This window comes from Rhinoraja longicauda, chromosome 29 (genome assembly GCF_053455715.1).
Source record: "Rhinoraja longicauda isolate Sanriku21f chromosome 29, sRhiLon1.1, whole genome shotgun sequence".
Taxonomy (NCBI): domain Eukaryota; kingdom Metazoa; phylum Chordata; class Chondrichthyes; order Rajiformes; family Arhynchobatidae; genus Rhinoraja; species Rhinoraja longicauda.
Genome location: NC_135981.1, coordinates 29,463,211 through 29,481,227, shown reverse-complemented (window position 1 = coordinate 29,481,227; position 18,017 = coordinate 29,463,211). Strand labels below are relative to the sequence as shown.

The 18,017-nt window shown below is 46.5% G+C and overlaps 2 protein-coding genes across 2 annotated transcripts; both read right to left on the bottom strand.

Moving 5' to 3' along the window:
• Nucleotides 1-1,371: 1,371 nt before the first annotated feature.
• LOC144607763 (interferon a3-like) lies at nt 1,372-3,654 on the bottom strand. The gene is made up of 4 exons (XM_078424818.1): nt 3,590-3,654; nt 2,800-2,889; nt 1,681-1,920; nt 1,372-1,577 (listed from the first exon to the last, which is right to left on the bottom strand). Exons 1-4 carry the CDS (start codon nt 3,608-3,610, stop codon nt 1,479-1,481), a joined length of 450 nt encoding a protein of 149 aa, XP_078280944.1. The 5' UTR covers nt 3,611-3,654; the 3' UTR covers nt 1,372-1,478.
• A 5,795-nt stretch (nt 3,655-9,449) lies between these two features.
• Nucleotides 9,450-13,644, bottom strand: LOC144607746 (interferon alpha-10-like). The gene is made up of 4 exons (XM_078424785.1): nt 13,513-13,644; nt 13,252-13,341; nt 9,651-9,890; nt 9,450-9,542 (listed from the first exon to the last, which is right to left on the bottom strand). The coding sequence occupies exons 1-4, from the start codon at nt 13,642-13,644 to the stop codon at nt 9,450-9,452; spliced, it is 555 nt and encodes a 184-aa protein (XP_078280911.1).
• Nucleotides 13,645-18,017: the final 4,373 nt, after the last annotated feature.

Here is an 18,017-nt window from a genome sequence, read left to right as displayed (position 1 = left end):
GATGTACATACCCATCTTGCCCCAAGAAGTAAAAAACTTGCCCCACACATCTCCATTCCATTTTGCCCCATTCTTCTTAAAGCTATGTCCTTCAGTCTTTGACATTTCTTTCCTGGGAAAAAGGTTCTGTCTATCCTTTCCAAGCAAAGATTGTCCAACCTTTCCTGATAACTGATAAACTTTAGTCCATGCAGCAGTCTGATAAACCCATTCCGCAGACTCTCCAAAGCTTCCCCATTGTAATGTGGAGTTCAGAACTGTATGCAATACTCCAAATGTGGTATCACACAAGTCCTAAAAAAAATGGCATCATGACCCCCGGAGAGTCCTAAAAAAATGGCATCATATCCAACGAGAGCAAAGAGACTAAACCTCTTCTTTACCACTTTGTCGGCACCCTTTATGCAAATTTGCACCTTATGTGAAGACCCTTTGCATACCTTGGGTATGTAAACAAAGAATATTACTGTGACTTGTCACATGTGAGAATAAAGTATCATTCATTCATTCATTCATTCATTCACTCACTTCAAAATGTATTGACATACTTTGTCTATGCAATGTAAAATTACAGAGGGAAAAATATATTTGAGGATCTTGTCTGGAAATGCACAAATTCCCATTCATTAGTTAGATTGGGAAAAATAAATACAATGCTAAAAATATGCAATAATGAAAACACAAAACACATCCACTTTAATGGAAAAATATTTTATTTTTGAAAACATATTCACTGCTTATCTCTAAAATACAATAAATTAACAAATATTTTGACCTCCATATATATATGCTTAAAAATATCAGTGCAAATATAAATAAACTGAAATTAATTTATTCACTAAATGAATTGAATGAATTCACTGAATTTGTCAGTCTTTGAAAGAGGGGATCATTCACCGGATTCACAGTTCACCACAGGATAATGGTACAAAAATAAATATCAATAAATTAAATCAACACTTAAACACACAGAAATATACAAATGTTATTTGTTCTCCATGACTCTCAATCAAGTCAAAATAACACAATAATACATTGTAAAATGCTGGACATGCACCATAGTTCAGACAAAAGCCGAGTGGAGAGAATGTAGCTAATGTTTGTGAAGGAATACGAACAATTAATTAGTTTTTAAAAATGTTAACATTTCTTGATCTTGAGCATTCATGATGCTAGTTTATCTGATTTGGGATAACTCAGTTTTCCACTCCACACGTACTGAATTGTTTGAAAGTTTTCCATTTCATTTATCACGTTTCCAGCACAAGAAGACTAAAGAAGGGAGCCAATTCGAAACATCACCTAACCATATTTTACAGATCTGCTGAGTTACTCCAGCACTTTTTGTCCTTCCAGCAATTGATAGATTTTGCTTCTGGAATGTAATATTAATATGATAAGACATTTTTTCTCTGTAACAAAAAGGTATATTAAAGTCATCAATTTTAGTCTCTTTTGATTCAGTCTCTGAAATATTCTCAGTTATCCCTGCTGATTGTTGCCATGATGAGAAGGAGCTGTTGTAAATGTGCCCTGGTCTCAGCGCGGGTTATTTCCCAGGCACAGTCACTGAATCCCTGAAAAAGGGAAAATATCAACAAAATTTATTAGATAATGAACAGAAACAATATGTCTGCAAAATCTGTTAGTATTCACATCGCTTAATGTCAATTAGCTCACCTTCTGTTTCAGAAACTTTCTCAGTTTCCTGAAGTATTTAAGAACTGTGGCATTCTTCCTTGCCCTGGACCGTGTCCTTGGTTTCCTGACACAGACTTCCAGCTCTCTGAGCTGCCGATCCAAGAGAAGCCTGAAGTGTTCCACTGTGGCCGGGACCCACGTTACTGAGCTCAGGTTCATGCTGTAGATCCTACGGAGGTGATGCAGTGTTTGATGGACAATCTGGATCCTGTCCTGGGCCTGTGCAAAACATAAATGGTGACATTAGACAGATCCTGGATCAAATCAGGTTAGAATAGGATGTCACAATCAGGCATAATTTTCAAACAATTAATTCTCAACTGAAGGTTTGCTAACCACACAGAACTGAGAGAAGGTCAGATCCAGTTGAATTGTAATCTTCAGTTAGAAGTTTAAAAAGTGCATGATCAATTAACAAGCAGTACTGCCTCAGGTGCAGGACACAGTGTCACCGTCTTTCCTGGAATTCGAACAGTTTGCAAGAATACAATCTATGCTATAGGTCCTCAGTTAAAGTGAGAAATAGGAGAAGATCCAACTAATCTCTTCAAACCAGTATAGCTTTCAATGTGCAGGCAATCCAAGTACTGCACAAGGCAGTGCACTCCAGCTATAGACTGGACAATTGTTTCCTTTCCAAGCAAACTAAACTCTGACATTTTTCTTCAAACTCATGGCCTCGTGTTACAGATATCTCTGCTAAAGCGGAAATGTAAAAAGCTGTCTACCCTATCCAAGACACATAATGTTGTACACCTCTCCTCGGTCCACCTGTGCTTTCTCCTCCTTGAACCCAGTGGACATGCTGAGATGTGGAAGTATTTAACCATACCAGTGGTGAACCTCAGCATCCCTCACTGCTCTCTGTCATCAGCATGTTAGAGAGGTGTCAATGGTGATATCGCCTATGGTGGACACAGGTTGAGAGATGGTTTGAGAGGAGGAGAGTATTCCCAGGAGATCAAATCAAGTGGTAAACTAAATTGGTGAGTGAGATAACTGGAAAAGGTAAACCAGGAAGAGAGGGATTAAGAGTGCACAGCAGAAATTTAAGATCTTGTGTGAACTACGTTTAAGTAAAATGCCGAGTTTACTCACCTCAACCCCCATGGACAGTTTCACCAGGTCCAAGGGCTTGGTTTTCAGCGACCGCCGCTCAGTCCAACACTGTCTGGGTTGGTGGCCACCCTGAAACACAAGATGTCAACGTTACTCACAGCCCCAAATCTTCCCTTGCTATCCATTCGAATCGGATAATCCTGTTGCAAAGGCAATCAAGCCAAACTCAAGTACAACGGGGAGAGCGAAGGGGGAGATACAGAGAGCAGAATATAAACAACCTCAAGCAGAGAAATACGGGAGAACAGGCTCCAGGTAATCACTAACTATATAACAACAAATCTCCGTCTCTGGAAGCCGGTACAACTCACCATTTCATTCAGTTTGCCCAGAGTATCCGTGTTGAGAACTTGCAGTAACTGCAGCCTCTCACAGCCCAGGCTCAGGGTCCCGGACAACAACACCCACACAATGCAAACTCTGCAGACACTGCCCAAAGCCATCTTCAACCCACACTGAGTAAAGCACCGATCTGAGACCAGAATCAGCTGCGATAACGGTCCCTGGTCGCTGACGGTGTCTGTGGATTCTGTGAGCTGTCTCTGCCATGCTGCCCGCTTTAATATGATACAATCCGAAAATAGGTGATGTTTGAAAAGTGAAATGATTCCACTGGAAATTTGGAAGGTGTCGGGAGAGAGCGGTCTCCGTTCTGAAGTAAGGAATGTGAAAGTGGGAGAGTCCCGCAGCAGCGACGGGGAAAATCCGCGGAGCCACGGACCCTCGGAGCCACGGACAGAGATTGTGTTAAAGCCGCCCCTCCACTCACCCAACTGCGGTGAAGCCACATCTCACGGGGACAGTGCGGAGAGCCGGCTCACGGCCGCTTGGTTGGTGGCGACTGGCCCACACTCTGCTCTCCGAGGGAAAGTGCTTCTGGCCTCTCTGTTCTTTACACCAGACATTTCTGCTTTTCTCCGAAATTAAACGGCTTCCAGCCGAGTGTGAAGTCGGTCCCGATCCCTTTCCTCTCTTCTCGCCGCCGCGGGAAGTCTCCGGATCGGTCTGCCGGGGGGAAGCGGCCGCGCCGCGACTTCAGCCAAAGCGAAAGTGTTCTGGGGAAAGAAACGGGCTCGTCACATCAGAGAGTGGGCGTGTGTGTGAACCGCTCGGGTCCCGCTGAGAGGCTGAAGGGAAACGGGATCAACTGGTATTGGGTTATTGTTGCCACGCGCACTAAAATATTGTGAAAACATTTGTTTTACCGTCACTCAGTCAAATCTAACTTTGCAGGAGAACAACACGTTTAGTTTAATTCAGAGATACAGCTTGGAAACATAACATAACATAACATAACATAACAACACTTTATTGTCACTCGGCTTTTTACACCGAACGAAATTTCAGCAGTCACACAAAACACAGCAAAAAAGAAAAGAACACAGGACACCCGACCCCAACACAAACATCCATCACAGTGACTCCAAACACTCCCTCACTGTGATGGAGGCAACAAAACTTCCCCTCTCTTCCCCCCGCACCCACGGACAGACAGCTCGACCCCTACCGAGGCAAACGACACGCACAGCCCCCGCAAGGGGATGGAAGGCCCCGCGGCTGAGCCGCCCTGGGCACCGAAACGTCCTGCGGCCGCACCGGGCGATGTTAAGTCCAGCGGCCGAGCCGCACCGGGCACCGAAACGTCCCGCGGTCGAACCGCACCGGGCACCGAAACGTCCCGCGGCCGAGCCGCACCGGGCACTGAAACGTCCCGCGGCCGAGCCGCCCTGGGCACCGAAACGTCCCGCGGCCGCACCGGGCGATGTTAAGTCCAGCGGCCGAGCCGCCCTGGGCACCGAAACGTCCCGCGGCCGAGCCGCACCGGGCGATGTTAAGTCCAGCGGCCGAGCCGCACCGGGCACTGAAACGTCCCGCGGCCGAGCCGCGCACGCGATGTTAAGTCCAGCGGCCAAGCCGCGCCGGGCACCGAAACGTCCCGCGGCCGAGCCGCGCTGTCGATGTTAAGTCCAGCGGCCGAGCCGCACCGGGCACTGAAACGTCCCGCGGCCGAGCCGCGCTGGCGATGTTAAGTCCCGCAGCCGAGCCGCGCCGGCGATGGAAGGCCCCGCGGGCGAGCTGCGCCCCGGGGAAGAGACCTAATAAAAGAAAGGTTTCCCACGCCCCACCCCCCCCCCCCCACACCCCCCCCCCCCACCACACATACACAGCCAAAAACAGAAACAAAAACCATCCCAACACCGACACAAACAAAAAAAAAGAAAAAAAGACAAACAGACTGCCAGAGAGCCGCAGCCGTTAGGCGCAGCCAACTCCTCTCATGCCGGTCGGCCACCGAATCCACACTGACCATCCATCACTTGTTCACGGTAGCTCTATGTTATCGTGCTTTCTCATCCATTCACTGCACACCAGGGAATTTTGAAATTCAAAATACCTGCAGCTTGTGATTTAGGCCGATAGTTGTAAGCTGCCTACGTGCTCTGTTGCGTTTGCCTGTGTTCGCCAGGCGCAGTTTGCTCCGTATTAGATATTTGAACAAGTTCCACAATTATTACCACATCCACACTGGGCCAAAAAGAATTCACATTAATAGACTTTGAATATTATGAATGTGCCTTTGACAAGACGACGTCTAGAAAACAATGAAGTAGAAATCCAATTATTTAGAAGCTGTGAGGTTGAACCTCTTTCTCACCTGGTAGGACAGTGGACGTCTCTGGTAAAAGTGAGAGAGGAAGTGGAGAGTCAGGTGTTGCATCGCCTGCAGTTGCAGGGGGAAGTACGTGGGGAGAACGCGGTTTGGGAGGGGAGTGGTGAAACAAGGGGTTGCGGAGATGGGGGTCTCTGTGTAAAGAGGAAAAGGGCGGGGAGTGCGATTGGTGGTGGGATCACGTTGAATGTGGCGGAATTGTAGGAGAATGATGTGTTGGATGCAGAGGCTGGTGGGGTGAACGCCAAGGACCAGGGGAAGTCTATTCTTGTTCCGTCTGGGAGATGAAAGTGAGATCCAGCCATAGACTGCACGCAGGGCCGGATTAAGCGAGTAGCACATGTCATAAAGGGGCCTTAAATACGGGACAAGGTGACGTCACCGCCCGCGCCCCACGTAACCTCACCCAGCCAGCGGCCACGTGCTCCCGCTCCACTAATGACGGCAGCCCAGGCCAGGAATGGAACCTTCCACAAGGTACTAACTAACCAGCAACATGGCTTCAGACAGGGTCGATCATGTGAAACCCACTGGCGGGACTCATCGATGATCTAGTCAGGTCACACGATAACAAGGGTCAGACTGACCAGATTATATTAGACCATTAAAGCTTTTAATGAGGTTCCCCACATGCGGATCCTGTACAAGATCAACCATGTAGAAATGGACGGTAACCTCTTAAAATGGACCTCTTAAAATGGATTGAGATCTTTTGACACGGAGACACCAGCGAGTTCTCTTGGAGGAGAAACGTCTATTGAAACTCTTGTGACATCAGGTGTGCCACGGGGGACTGTCGTGGGTCCATTGCTCTTCCTACTGTATATCAATGACATTCCAAATGCATTTTCGTCCAGAGTTCGACTCTTCGCAGATGATGCCATAATTTATAGGGAGATTAAAACACAAAAAGACAGGTTGATCCAGAAGGAACTGGATGTTCTCCATGAGTGGGGGGAAAACAGGCAGATGTCATTCAATAAAACCAAATGTCATACCATGAATGTCTCACACAAGACGTTTATTGGAATACAACATGGGTAGCCATACATTGCTGCCGACCATCACCCATATTCAGGAGTCAAATTAAGCAAAGATTTAGAACTGAGTTGAGGAAAAACTTTTTCAGTCAGAGTTGTGAATCTGTGGAATTCTCTGCCTCAGAAGGCAGTGGAGGCCAATTCTCTGAAAGCATTCAAGAGAGAGCTAGATAGATCTCTTAAGGATAGCGGAGTCAGGGGGTATGGGGAGAAGGCAGGCATGGGGTACTAATTGAGAATGATCAGCCATGATCACATTGAATGGAGAGAATGGCTGGCTTGAAGGGCCGAATGGACTCTTCCTGCACCTATTGTCTATTGTCTATTGATTTAAGTTGGGCAACACATATTAGTCAAGTGTCTTTAAAAAGGGGATTGCGCAACTAGATCTCCTCAACGTGGTCAGAAAGGCCCACCTCAAAATTTAATCGCTACTCTACTCACTCCGACCTGCCCCAGATAACCACTTATTATGTGTTTGCGCAGTAATAAACCAGAACCAGAACAAGGAGGCGAGTTGCAACCTTTGTTCAGCGAACACACTCGGCTCCGCTCCCCGCACACAATCGCCCCGCTCCCCAAACACACTCGGCATCACTCCCCAAACACACTCGGCATCTCTCCCCGAACTCCGTTAACGTTAACGTGTTTCGTTAGCTGACACTGTCGGGGCATACGGCGGCCCACGGGCCTAATATGGGACTCTCAGAGAGTGTGTAATGGAGGGGTTTAGTTAAGAACTACAGCGCAAAAACAGGCCATTTGGCCCACCGTCTGTACTGACCAGCGATCCCCGCACACACTAGGGACAATTTTACACATACACCAAGCCAATTAACCTACAAACCTGTACGTCTTTGGAGTGTGGGAGGAAACCGAAGATCTCAGAGAAAACTCAAACGGTCACGGGGAGAACGTACAAACTCTATACAGACAGAACTCGCGCTTGGGATGGAACCCGGGTCTCCGGTGCTGCAAGCGCTGTAAGGCAGCAACTCTACCGCTGCACCACCGTGGGGAGAATGATTGAGGATTGCGAGCAGAGGGCCGGAAGAGTGGGAGCGCAGGGTCCCAGACAAGTAGAGACAGGGAGGGCCGGAGGAAGGTGTGAAAGGTAGGGCCGGAGGAGTGAATAGAGGCAGGACTGGAGGTAGAGGGGTGAGAGGGACGGGGTTGGGGTGGGGAGTGCTGGAGCAGTCGATGATGAGAGGCATGCAAGGGGTGGGTAGAGGAGGTGGTAGAAGAGTGGAGGAGGAGACAGGACCCGGGAAGTGAGGAGAGAAGGCCGGGGGTTGGTGAGAAAGAGGGCCGGAGCTTTTGGGATGGGTGAGAGGGAGTCGCAGGATTTTGGGAGTATGGGCTAGAAGAATAGAGAGAGAGAGAGAGAGAGAGAGAGAGAGAGAGAGAGAGAGAGAGAGAGACGTGCGGACAGGTAAGGCCGAAAGTGTGAGGGGAAAGTCCCTATAGAAATGGAAAGAAAAGGCGGGGGGGGGGGCACGGAGGGAGTTGTGGCGGAAAGAAGTTGGGAGGAAACAGGGAGAGTGTAATGGAGATACGTAGGGTGGGGAGTGGAATGGAGAAGAGGAGAGAGAGTGGGACAGAAGACTGGGAATAAAGGGGGGAGGTAGATTGGCGGAAGAGAGGACCGGAACAGTAGCTATTTGGAGGAACGAAAGTCTGGGAGGCGAGAGGGAAGGGGATTGGGGAGAGAGACGCCCAGTGGAGTGGGGAGAAGGAGAGAGCCAGAGGAGTGGGGGGAGAGAGAAGGCCCTAGCAAGGAGAGGGAGGGTCGAGGGGTACGGAAAGAGCAGGCGAGAGGTACGTGGAAGAGAGAACAGCGGAGTATTCAGGGGAGCAAGTGCCAGGGGAGTGGGTTGAGAGCACCGGAGGAGTAGGGAGAAGGAGGGCCGGAGGAGTGGGAGAGTTAGGGGGGGGGGGGTCATGAAAGTGGGCAGGGGACTTTGAAAGCGCGTTGAAAGCGCGGGGCCGTTGAAAGCGCTGGGCCCGTAGCAAATGTTAATCCGGCCCTGACGGCAGGGAGAGGAGTATAACACATTTGCGTTCGTAAACAACTGACATCCACAAACATTAATAATAATATCAGTTCAGAACAGATGTGAGTTTCTGAACTATTTATTGATCGTAAATTTGAATCCTTCAGTGTAAAATATTCCAGTGCAAAAAATCACATCTCAATGAATATCTATAAATAACTATGTTACAAAAATAATTTATATACTTGCATTTGCACAAAATAACAATTTCGTGGGCTGAATAATCAGCACATTTCAGATAAACCACAGAAATGAATGAATAAATAGATAAAAGTTAAATAAACCAAAATAAATACATCAATAAACCGATATAATCCACAGTTTTGAAACAGGAATATGCTTTTACAAATTACGGCCAGCCGCTGAATGTTTTTCATCAGTTTCCTGTCGTGTGGCGTCGACAGCTCGCCCCCAAACACGGCAACATTCATCACAACCGAGCCCTGAGCTCAGTTTGGACAGTTGGAGCTGCAACGCCAGTGGGTGGGATAATAGGCCCAACACGGTGACACGGAATGGAAATATGTTCCTCGTTGCTGCTCCGGCGCACAGACGCTGGGATGTTAACAATACTGTAAAACCAACACCGAGTGAAACATTTCATTGGATACAAACAGAACGAAATCCCATCAGAATGAACAGTAAATAGGGAATAACATCCACACGTAATTCCCACTTTCTCAACTCCCGGTTGAAAACATTTACAAATAAAATATTGTTCATTTAATTCTTCTTTCCCCGTAGATAGATACAAAGTGCTGGAGTCTCTCAGCGGGTCAGGCAGCATGTCTGGAGAAAAGGAACAGGTGTGGTTTCAGGTCGAGAGCCTTCTTGTGCTGCCGGCGCCCGGGCAAATGTTCAGTTTCAGCTCCTCATGTTCGCCGTTACGAGAAGGATCTGCTGTAAATGGGCTCTTGTCTCGGCGCGGATAATTTCCCAGGCACAGTCGCCAAATTTCTAGACAAAGGAAGGAATCAGGAAAATACATTGAGCAATGGACAGATTGAATTTGGGTGAAATGCAATATCTGCAAATTAACACGGATTATAAGCACATCCAACTCACATGATGTTTCCGAAAGCTTCGCAGTTTCCGAAAGTATTTGTGAACAGCAATGTTCCTCCTTTGCTGAGATTCCGGCGCTGGTTTCCTCGCGCATTCCTCCAGCTCTCTGATCTGCAGATACAGGAGAAGCCGGAAGCTTTGCACCTCTTCTCGGGGCCACGGGACCGAGCCCGAATCCTCGCTGTAGATCTCGCTGGTTTGCCTCAGTGTTTGAAGGACAATCTGGATCTTCTCCAGAGCCTGCGGAGAGGAGAAAAGGATGTAATGTACACGAAATAAAGGAAGAAACAATGTCACATTACTGGAAAGTATTCGAGATGTTCACAACGATGAAAATGATGAATTTCTTTAAAAACACTATTCAAAGTACACATTTATCGAGCTTCATTAGAATTCAATTAAGAAAACTAGTAAGGTAAAGAAAGGAAAAATATGGTTCTTAATGCACCCGCCTGCTTTGGATATTGGAAATTAATTCACTAGATGGAATGAGTGGAAATATAACTCTCAACTTCCATAAAGGTGGAAGGATGATCCAGAAAGGAACGTGCAACTTATCTGCTCTTCAATGTTAAGGATCCTGCTCTAACAATTCCAGGATTATATCACTTAACTGGCACTGTGTCATGTTCATGACATTGAATTGAGGAGGTGAGACCGCCCAAACTGTTAACGGGAGAAAGATATGACATTTCCAGGCGATTAGAGAGCATTAAACGTTTGAAATGGACAGTAAAATTCAGTCCAACGGGTTAGAAAGACTAAATGTGTGAGATAATAGACAATAGACAATAAACAATAAATGCAGGAGAAGGCCATTCGGCCTTTCGAGCCAGCGCCGACATTCACTGTGATCATGGCTGATCATCCACAATCAGTACCCCGTTCCTGCCTTCTCCCCACATTCCTTGACTCCGCTATCTTTAAGAGCTGTATCTAAGTCTCTCTTGAAAGCATCCAGAGAATTGGCCTCCACTGCATTCTGAAGCAGAGAATGTCGGCACGGTAGCGCAGCGGTAGTTGCTGCTTTACAGCGAATGCAGCGCCGGAGACTCAGGTTCGATCCTGACTACGGGTGCTGCACTGTAAGGAGTTTGTACGTTCTCCCCGTGACCTGCGTGGGTTTTCTCCGAGATCTTCGGTTTCCTCCCACACTCCAAAGACGTACAGGTATGTAGGTTAATTGGCTGGGTAAATGTGAAAATTGTCCCTAGTGGGTGTAGGATAGTGTTAATGTACGGGGATCGCTGGGCGGCACGGGCTTGGTGGGCCGAAAAGGCCTGTTTCCGGCTGTATATATATGATATGATATGATATGATATGAATTCCACAGGTTCACATCTCTCTGCGTGAAAAGTTTTTCATCTCCGTTCTAAATGGCCTACTCCTTATTCTTAAACTGTGGCCCCTGGTTCTGGACTCCCCCAACACCGGGAACATGTTTCCTGCCTCTAGCGTGTCCAATACCTTAATAATCTTACATGTTTCACTAAGATCCCCTCTCACCCTTCTAAATTCCAGTGTATACATGCCCAGTCGGTCCATTCTTTTAACGTAACACAGTCCCGCCATCCCAGGGAATTAACCTCGTGAACCTACGCTGCACTCCCTCAATAGGAAGAATGCCCTTCCTCAAATTTGGAGACCAAAACTGCCCGCGATACTCCAGATGTGGTCTCACTAGAGCCCTTTACAACTGCAGAAGGACCTCTTTGCTCCTAGAATCAAGTCCTCTTGGTATGAAGGCCAACATGCTTTCTTCACTGCCTTCCTGTTCTTGCCACCAACGTGGATAACCTTAATTTTATCCACATTAAACTGCATCTGCCTTGCATCTGCCCACTCACACAACCTGTCCGAGTCATCCTGCATCCTCATAGCATCCTTCTCATAGTTCACACTGCCACCCAACTTGTGGCATCTGCAAATTTGCTAATGTTACTTTTAAACCCCTTTATCTAAGTCATTAATGTATATTGTAAATCGCTGCGGTCCGAGCACCGAACCTTGCGGTACCCTTCCAGTCACTGCATGTAATTCTGAAAGGGACCCGTTAATCCCAACTCTTTGTTTCCTGTCTGCCAACCAATATTCTATCCATGTCAGTACCCTACCCCCAATACCATGTGCTCTAATTTTGCCCACTTATCTCCTATGTGGGACCTTATCAAAGGCTTTCTGAAAGTCCAGCTAAACTACATCCACTGGCTCTCCCTTTTCCATTTTCCTAGTTACATCCTCAAAAAAATCCAGAATATTATTCAAGTATGATTTCTCCTTCGTAAATCCATGCTGACTCGGACCGATCCTGTAACTGCTGTCCAAATGTTCCGCTACTTCATCTTTTATAATTGACTCCAGTTTCTTCCCCAACACCGATGTCAGGCTAACCTGTCTATAATTCCCTGTTTTCTCTCTCCCATCGTGCTAGTGTGAGTAAGATAGAAAGGCGCAAAAGATATCGCAAGAAAAGTATATCCAAAAGCCCATTTACTCAGCTTGTGAGCTCAGAGTCATCCCCGCTCGCTATCCACAATAGAACTACTTCTCAGCATCTGCATAAGCCATGAGCATAGTCAGTGATTCAATAGACAATAGACAATAGGTGCAGGAGTAGGCCATTCGGCCCTTCGAGCCAGCACCGCCATTCAATGTGATCATGGCTGATCATTTTCAATCGGTACCCCGTTCCTGCCTTCTCCCCATACCCCATGACTCCGATATCCTTAAGAGCTCTATCTAGCTCTCTCTTGAATGCATTCAGAGAATTGGCCTCCACTGCCTTCTGAGGCCGAGAATTCCACAGTATCACAACTCTCTGACTGAAAAGGTTTTTCCTCATCTCAGTTCTAAGTTCTACCCCTTATTCTGAAACTGTGGCCCCTTGTTCTGGACTCCCCCAACATTGGGAACATGTTTCCTGCCTCTAACGTGTCCAACCCCTTAATAATCTTACACGTTTCGATAAGATCTCCTCTCATCCTTCTAAATTCCAGTTTATACAAGCCTAGTCGCTCCAGTCTTTCAACATATGACAGTCCCGCCATTCCGGGAATTAACCTAGTAACACTACGCTGCACGCCCTCAATAGCAAGAATATCCTTCCTCAAATTTGGAGACTAAAACTGCACACAGTACTCCAGGTGCGGTCTCACTAGGGCCCTGCACAACTGCAGAAGGACCTCTTTGCTCCTATACTCAACTCCTCTTGTTATGAAGGCCAACATTCCATTCGCTTTCGTCACTGCCTGCTGTACCTGCATGCTTCCTTTCAGTGACTTGTGCACTAGGACACCCAGATCTCGTTGTACGTCCCCTTTTCCTAACTTGACACCATTCCGATAATACTCTGCCTTCCTATTCTTACCACCAAAGTGGATAACCTCACACTTATCCACATTAAACTGCATCTGCCATGCATCCGCCCACTCACACAACCTGTCCAAGTCACCCAGCAACCTCATAGCATCCTTCTCATAGTTCACACTACCACCCAGCTTTGTATCATCTGCAAATTTGCTAATGATACTTTTATGATTCGATAAATGTTCTAGATATGGCGAATGGTGAACTAGAATGAAGTAAAAATCCAACCACTCACCGTCAACCCATTTGCAAGGTTCACCAGTTTCAAGGGCTGTGTTTTCAAAGGGACCTTCTCTCTGACACAATGCCATGGAAAGGGGCCGCCCTGGAGGAAGAGGGTAAATTATGTTCTAGAGAATCCAGTAAATGACAGATAAGGGACGCGCGGATATCAGACAAGGAACCCGTCAAAGCTTCAAACTATTGCACCGCTTCTATCAGGGAAATAAATAATCAAAGATCGCCGAGAGTGTCGGATCAGTCTCTGACTACTCACCATTTCATTCAGTTTGCCCAAAGTGTCCGTGTTGAGATCCTGTAGTAACTGCCGCCTCTCACAGCCCAGGCTCAGGGTCCCGGACAACAACACCCACACAATCCAATCTCTCCAAACACTGCCCAAAGCCATCTTCCAATGCAGCGTGTAAAGGAAAGCAGCGGATTGTGATCGAGGAGCGGCCGCCTGTGCTGCCGAGACCGGTGCCTGTGGATTCTGTCAGCTGTACCTGCCATGCTGCCGGCTTTAAAGTGCGGCATTACATTCGGAAACTGAAAATGGGCGGGAGTTGTTTTGTAAATAGTGTGGCAATGTGATTGTTTCCGCTCTGAGGCGGTGAATCCAAAAGCGGGAGGTTCCCGACCAGCGAAAGTGAACATTCCCGATCAGAGTTCAATGCCACGCTCGCTCCGGCTCAGGACTGTGTGGGTCAGTCCACCTGGGACAAAGGCGGAGACGGATTGTGGCCCACGTTTATAATCAGGGTTCTGGTAACAGCGACTGAAACTGTGCTGCCGCCATTTGTGCGGACGTGCGGCTCCATGCAGAGAAACACTTTGAATTCTACTCCATCAGTGAATTATATAACTGCAGCATGACCTCCCAAATAAATCCTAAATTCTCTGACGTTTGGCTAATGTGCCACATGCCTTGTTAATCACCCTGTCTACCGGTAACGCCACATTCAAGGAACTATGTCGCTGCATTCTTGGATCCCTCTGCTCGACAACAGTCCACAGAGCGCTTTTTTCACTGTGTAGGTCATGCCCATGTTAGAATGCACGAAAGGCAACGCCTCACATTTCTCTGTATTAAATCCCATCAATTATACCTCGGCCCACATGCCCAACCGATCAAGATCCTGCTGCAATTTTTCACAACCACCTTCACTATCTACAATACCATCTACTTTTGTATCATCTGCAGACTTGCTAACCACGCCATGTATGTTCTCGTCCAAATCATAGATACAGATGCCAAAATTTTATGGGCCCAGCACTGAGCTCTGAGGCACACCACTAGTCATGGGCCTCCAGTCTGAGAAGCAACCTTTCGCCATTAGCCCCTGCTTCCTTCCATGAAGCCAATTTTCCATCCATTCAGCTATCTCTCTTTGGTTCCCATGCAATCTAACATTCCACAGGAACTTACCACATGGAACCTTGTTGAATTATTTACTGGAATCCATAAATCCGTCTACAGCTCTGCCCTCATGAATATTTTTGGTCACATCTTCAAAAAAACTCAATCAGATTCGTGAGACATGAGCTCCCTCGTACAGATCCATGCTCTATATCCCTAATCAGCACGTGCGTCAAAAATGCATGCTTTTCTTATCCCTTACAATACTCTCCAGTAACTTTCCGACCACAGATGTTAGGCCTGTAGTTGCCAGGCTTTTCTCTGCAGCCCTGCTTGAATAGAGGCATGCCATTTGCGCCCTCATGTCTTCAGGCACCTCATCTGTATTTAATGTAGACGTAAAGCTCAGCAAGGGCACCTGCAATTTCCTATCTACTTTCTCACAGTTTTCTCGGATATATCTGATCAGGCTCGGATTTGTCTACCTTCAGACACATCAGATCCTTCAGCACCACTACAACCATAATACTGACTGCTCTCAAGCCACTTCCATTGATTGCCCCAAGTTCCCCTCTCATCCTCATGTCTTTCTTCATGGTAAAAACAGAGGAGCAATATTAATTGAAGACCCTGCCCATCTCATGTGGCTCCCCAAAGAGTTGACTGCTTTGATTCCTGAGGGGTTCCATTCTCCCCCTGGTTAGTCTTTTTCTCTTTGTGTACTTATAAAATCTCTTGGGATTAATCTTAATTCCCTGATTTCCTTATTTTTTCTTATTCCTGAAACTTCTCCAAGGATACACTCGATCCCAGCTGCTTATACCTGCCCCATTCCTCCTTACTCTTGACCAGTGCCTCAATTTTCCGCATCATCCAAGCTTCCTTACACTCACCTGTCTTCCCCTTCACTAATGTGCATGTTTAGTTTAGTTTGGAGGTACAGCGCTGAAACATGCCTTTCTGTGCACCGAGTTCACACCAACCAACAATCCTTCTGCACACCAGTGATGAATTACAATTTTTATCAAAGCCAAATTAACCTGTAAACCTGCACATCTTTGGAGTGTGGGAGGAAACCGGAGCACCCAAAGAAAACCCATGCAGATCATGGGGAGAACAAGCCAACTCTTTGTAGACATTACCCATAGTTAGGATCAAATCCGGAGGAAATTTATTAAACATATTGCTGCAGGAAATGTTCTTGAAGACATTTGACAAATTTTGCCCCATTCAAACCTGTTACACTATCACATTCCCAGTCAATATTGGGAAAGTTAAAATCCCTTACTACAACAACCTTATTAGACCTGCAGCTGCCTGCCACCTCCTGACATATTTGATCGTCTAATTCCCATTAACTATGTGTGAGCCTACAGTACACTCCGAACAAGGGGATCATCCCTTTCTTCTTCCTCTGCTTCACCCACATCGCCTCACTGACAAACTGCCTATAATGCCACCTCTGATCACTGCCGTGACATCCTCTTCACCAATAATGCAACACCCCCTCCACTTTTAACCTCACCTGTAGCATGGAAAATTGAGTAGACAGTCCTGCCCCACTCTTAACCAGGTTTCCATAATAGCTACAATGTCCCAGTTGTATGTACCTATCCATGCCCAAAGCTCATCTACCTTACCTGTCAGGCCTCCTGCATGAGAAATAAGTCAAATTTTAACCTCAAATCCTTCCTCACTCCCTGCCTTTCTCCTGCCTACTCTGTCCACTAAAATTTCTCTCATCACCCTCCATACCAACTTGTAACCACTCATCTTCCTCTGTCCTGTAGGAGATCCCACCCTCCTGCCAATCTGGTTTACACCCAGCCGTGTAGCACTAGCAAATCTGCCTGCCAGGATATTGGTACCTCTGCAGTAAAGGTCACTAGTGCAGATCACCGCTGCCCTAGAAGAGATCACAATGGTGTAGAAATCTGAATTCCTGCCTCCAGCACCAACTCCTCAGCCATACATTTACCTCCCCTATCTTTCTGTTCCTATGCTCACGAGGTAATGGAAGCAATCTATAGATCACAACCCCGGAACTCCTGCCTTTTAGCCTTTTACCCAACTCCCCGTACTCCCAATGCAGAACCCCTTTCCTTTTCCTACCTCTATCATTTGTGCCAACATGCACAATGACTTCCGGTTGCTCCCAGCTCCAAAAACCCCCTTGAGGATGCCATGCAGTCACTACAAAATGCACTTGACCCTGGCACCAGGAAGGGAGCACACCTTCATGGTGTCTCAACTGCTGCTGCAGAGCCCACCACTAACTATAGAGTCGACTACCTCTACGCCTCTGTCTGAAGTCGCCCTTCTCTGCTGTCACTCGATGCAGGGCTGATTTCACAGTCTTGACTGATACTGCCTCTGATGTACACTCCACAGCCCCCCCCACCCCCCCCCCCCCCCCCCCCCCCCAACTACTCCAAAGAGGGTGTGCCTGTTATGAAGCGGGATGGCCACTGGGGTCACATGCACTCAAGGTCTAATTCCCTTCTTTGTAGTCACCCACATTCTCTCTTCCTGGACCGTCGATGTGACAATCTTGCTGAGATGCCCCAATCACCAGGTGCAGTAACCGAAAGCTGATCCATTTTCTCATCTAACGGAGACAAATCAAGAGGCTTTGACCAGTCCCTAGGACAAAATGGTGATCAGAACTGTATGCAATACTCCAAATGTGGTATCACATAAGTCCTAAAAAAATGGCATCATGACCCCCGGGGAGTCCTAAAAAAATGGCATCATATCCAACGAGAGCAAAGAGACTAAACCTCTTCTTTACCACTTTGTCGGCATCCTTTATGCAAATTTGCCCCTTATGTGAAGACCCTTTGCATACCTTGGGTATGTAAACAAAGAATATTACTGTGACTTGTCACATGTGAGAATAAAGTATCATTCATTCATTCATTCATTCATTCATTCACTCACTTCAAAATGTATTGACATACTTTGTCTATGCTTTGTGAAATTACAGAGGGAAAAATATATTTGAGGATCTTGTCTGGAAATGCGCAAATTCCCATTCATAAGCTAGATTGGCAAAAATAAATACAATGCTAAAAATATGCAATAATGAAAACACAAAACACATCCACTTTAATAAAAAAAGATTTTATTTTTGAAAAAATATTCACTGCTTATCTCTAAAATACAATAAATTAACAGATTTTGACCTACATATATATATGCTTAAAAATATCAGTGCAGATATAAATAAACTGAAATTAATTTAGTCACTAAATGAATGGAATGAATTCACTGAATTTGTCAGTCTTTGAAAGAGGGGATCATTCACCAGATTCACAGTTCACCACAGGATAATGGCACAAAAATAAATATCAATAAATTAAATCAACACTTAAACACACAGAAATATCCAAATGTTCTTTGTTCTCCATGACTCTCAATCA

Bases quoted from the DNA above. Each gene is read 5' to 3' on its own strand.
- LOC144607746 (XM_078424785.1), bottom strand. From the start codon at position 13,644: ATGGCTTTGGGCAGTGTTTGGAGAGATTGGATTGTGTGGGTGTTGTTG. The intron at 9,891-13,251 runs GTGAGTGGTTGG...TCCTCTCCGCAG, and splicing joins ACCTTGCAAATGGGTTGACG to GCTCTGGAGAAGATCCAGAT. The intron at 9,543-9,650 runs GTGAGTTGGATG...TCCTTTGTCTAG, and splicing joins GAAGCTTTCGGAAACATCAT to AAATTTGGCGACTGTGCCTG.
- LOC144607763 (XM_078424818.1), bottom strand. From the start codon at position 3,610: ATGTGGCTTCACCGCAGTTGG. The intron at 2,890-3,589 runs GTGAGTGGAGGG...CTTGTGTTTCAG, and splicing joins TGTGGCTTCACCGCAGTTGG to GGTGGCCACCAACCCAGACA. The intron at 1,578-1,680 runs GTGAGCTAATTG...TCCCTTTTTCAG, and splicing joins GAAAGTTTCTGAAACAGAAG to GGATTCAGTGACTGTGCCTG.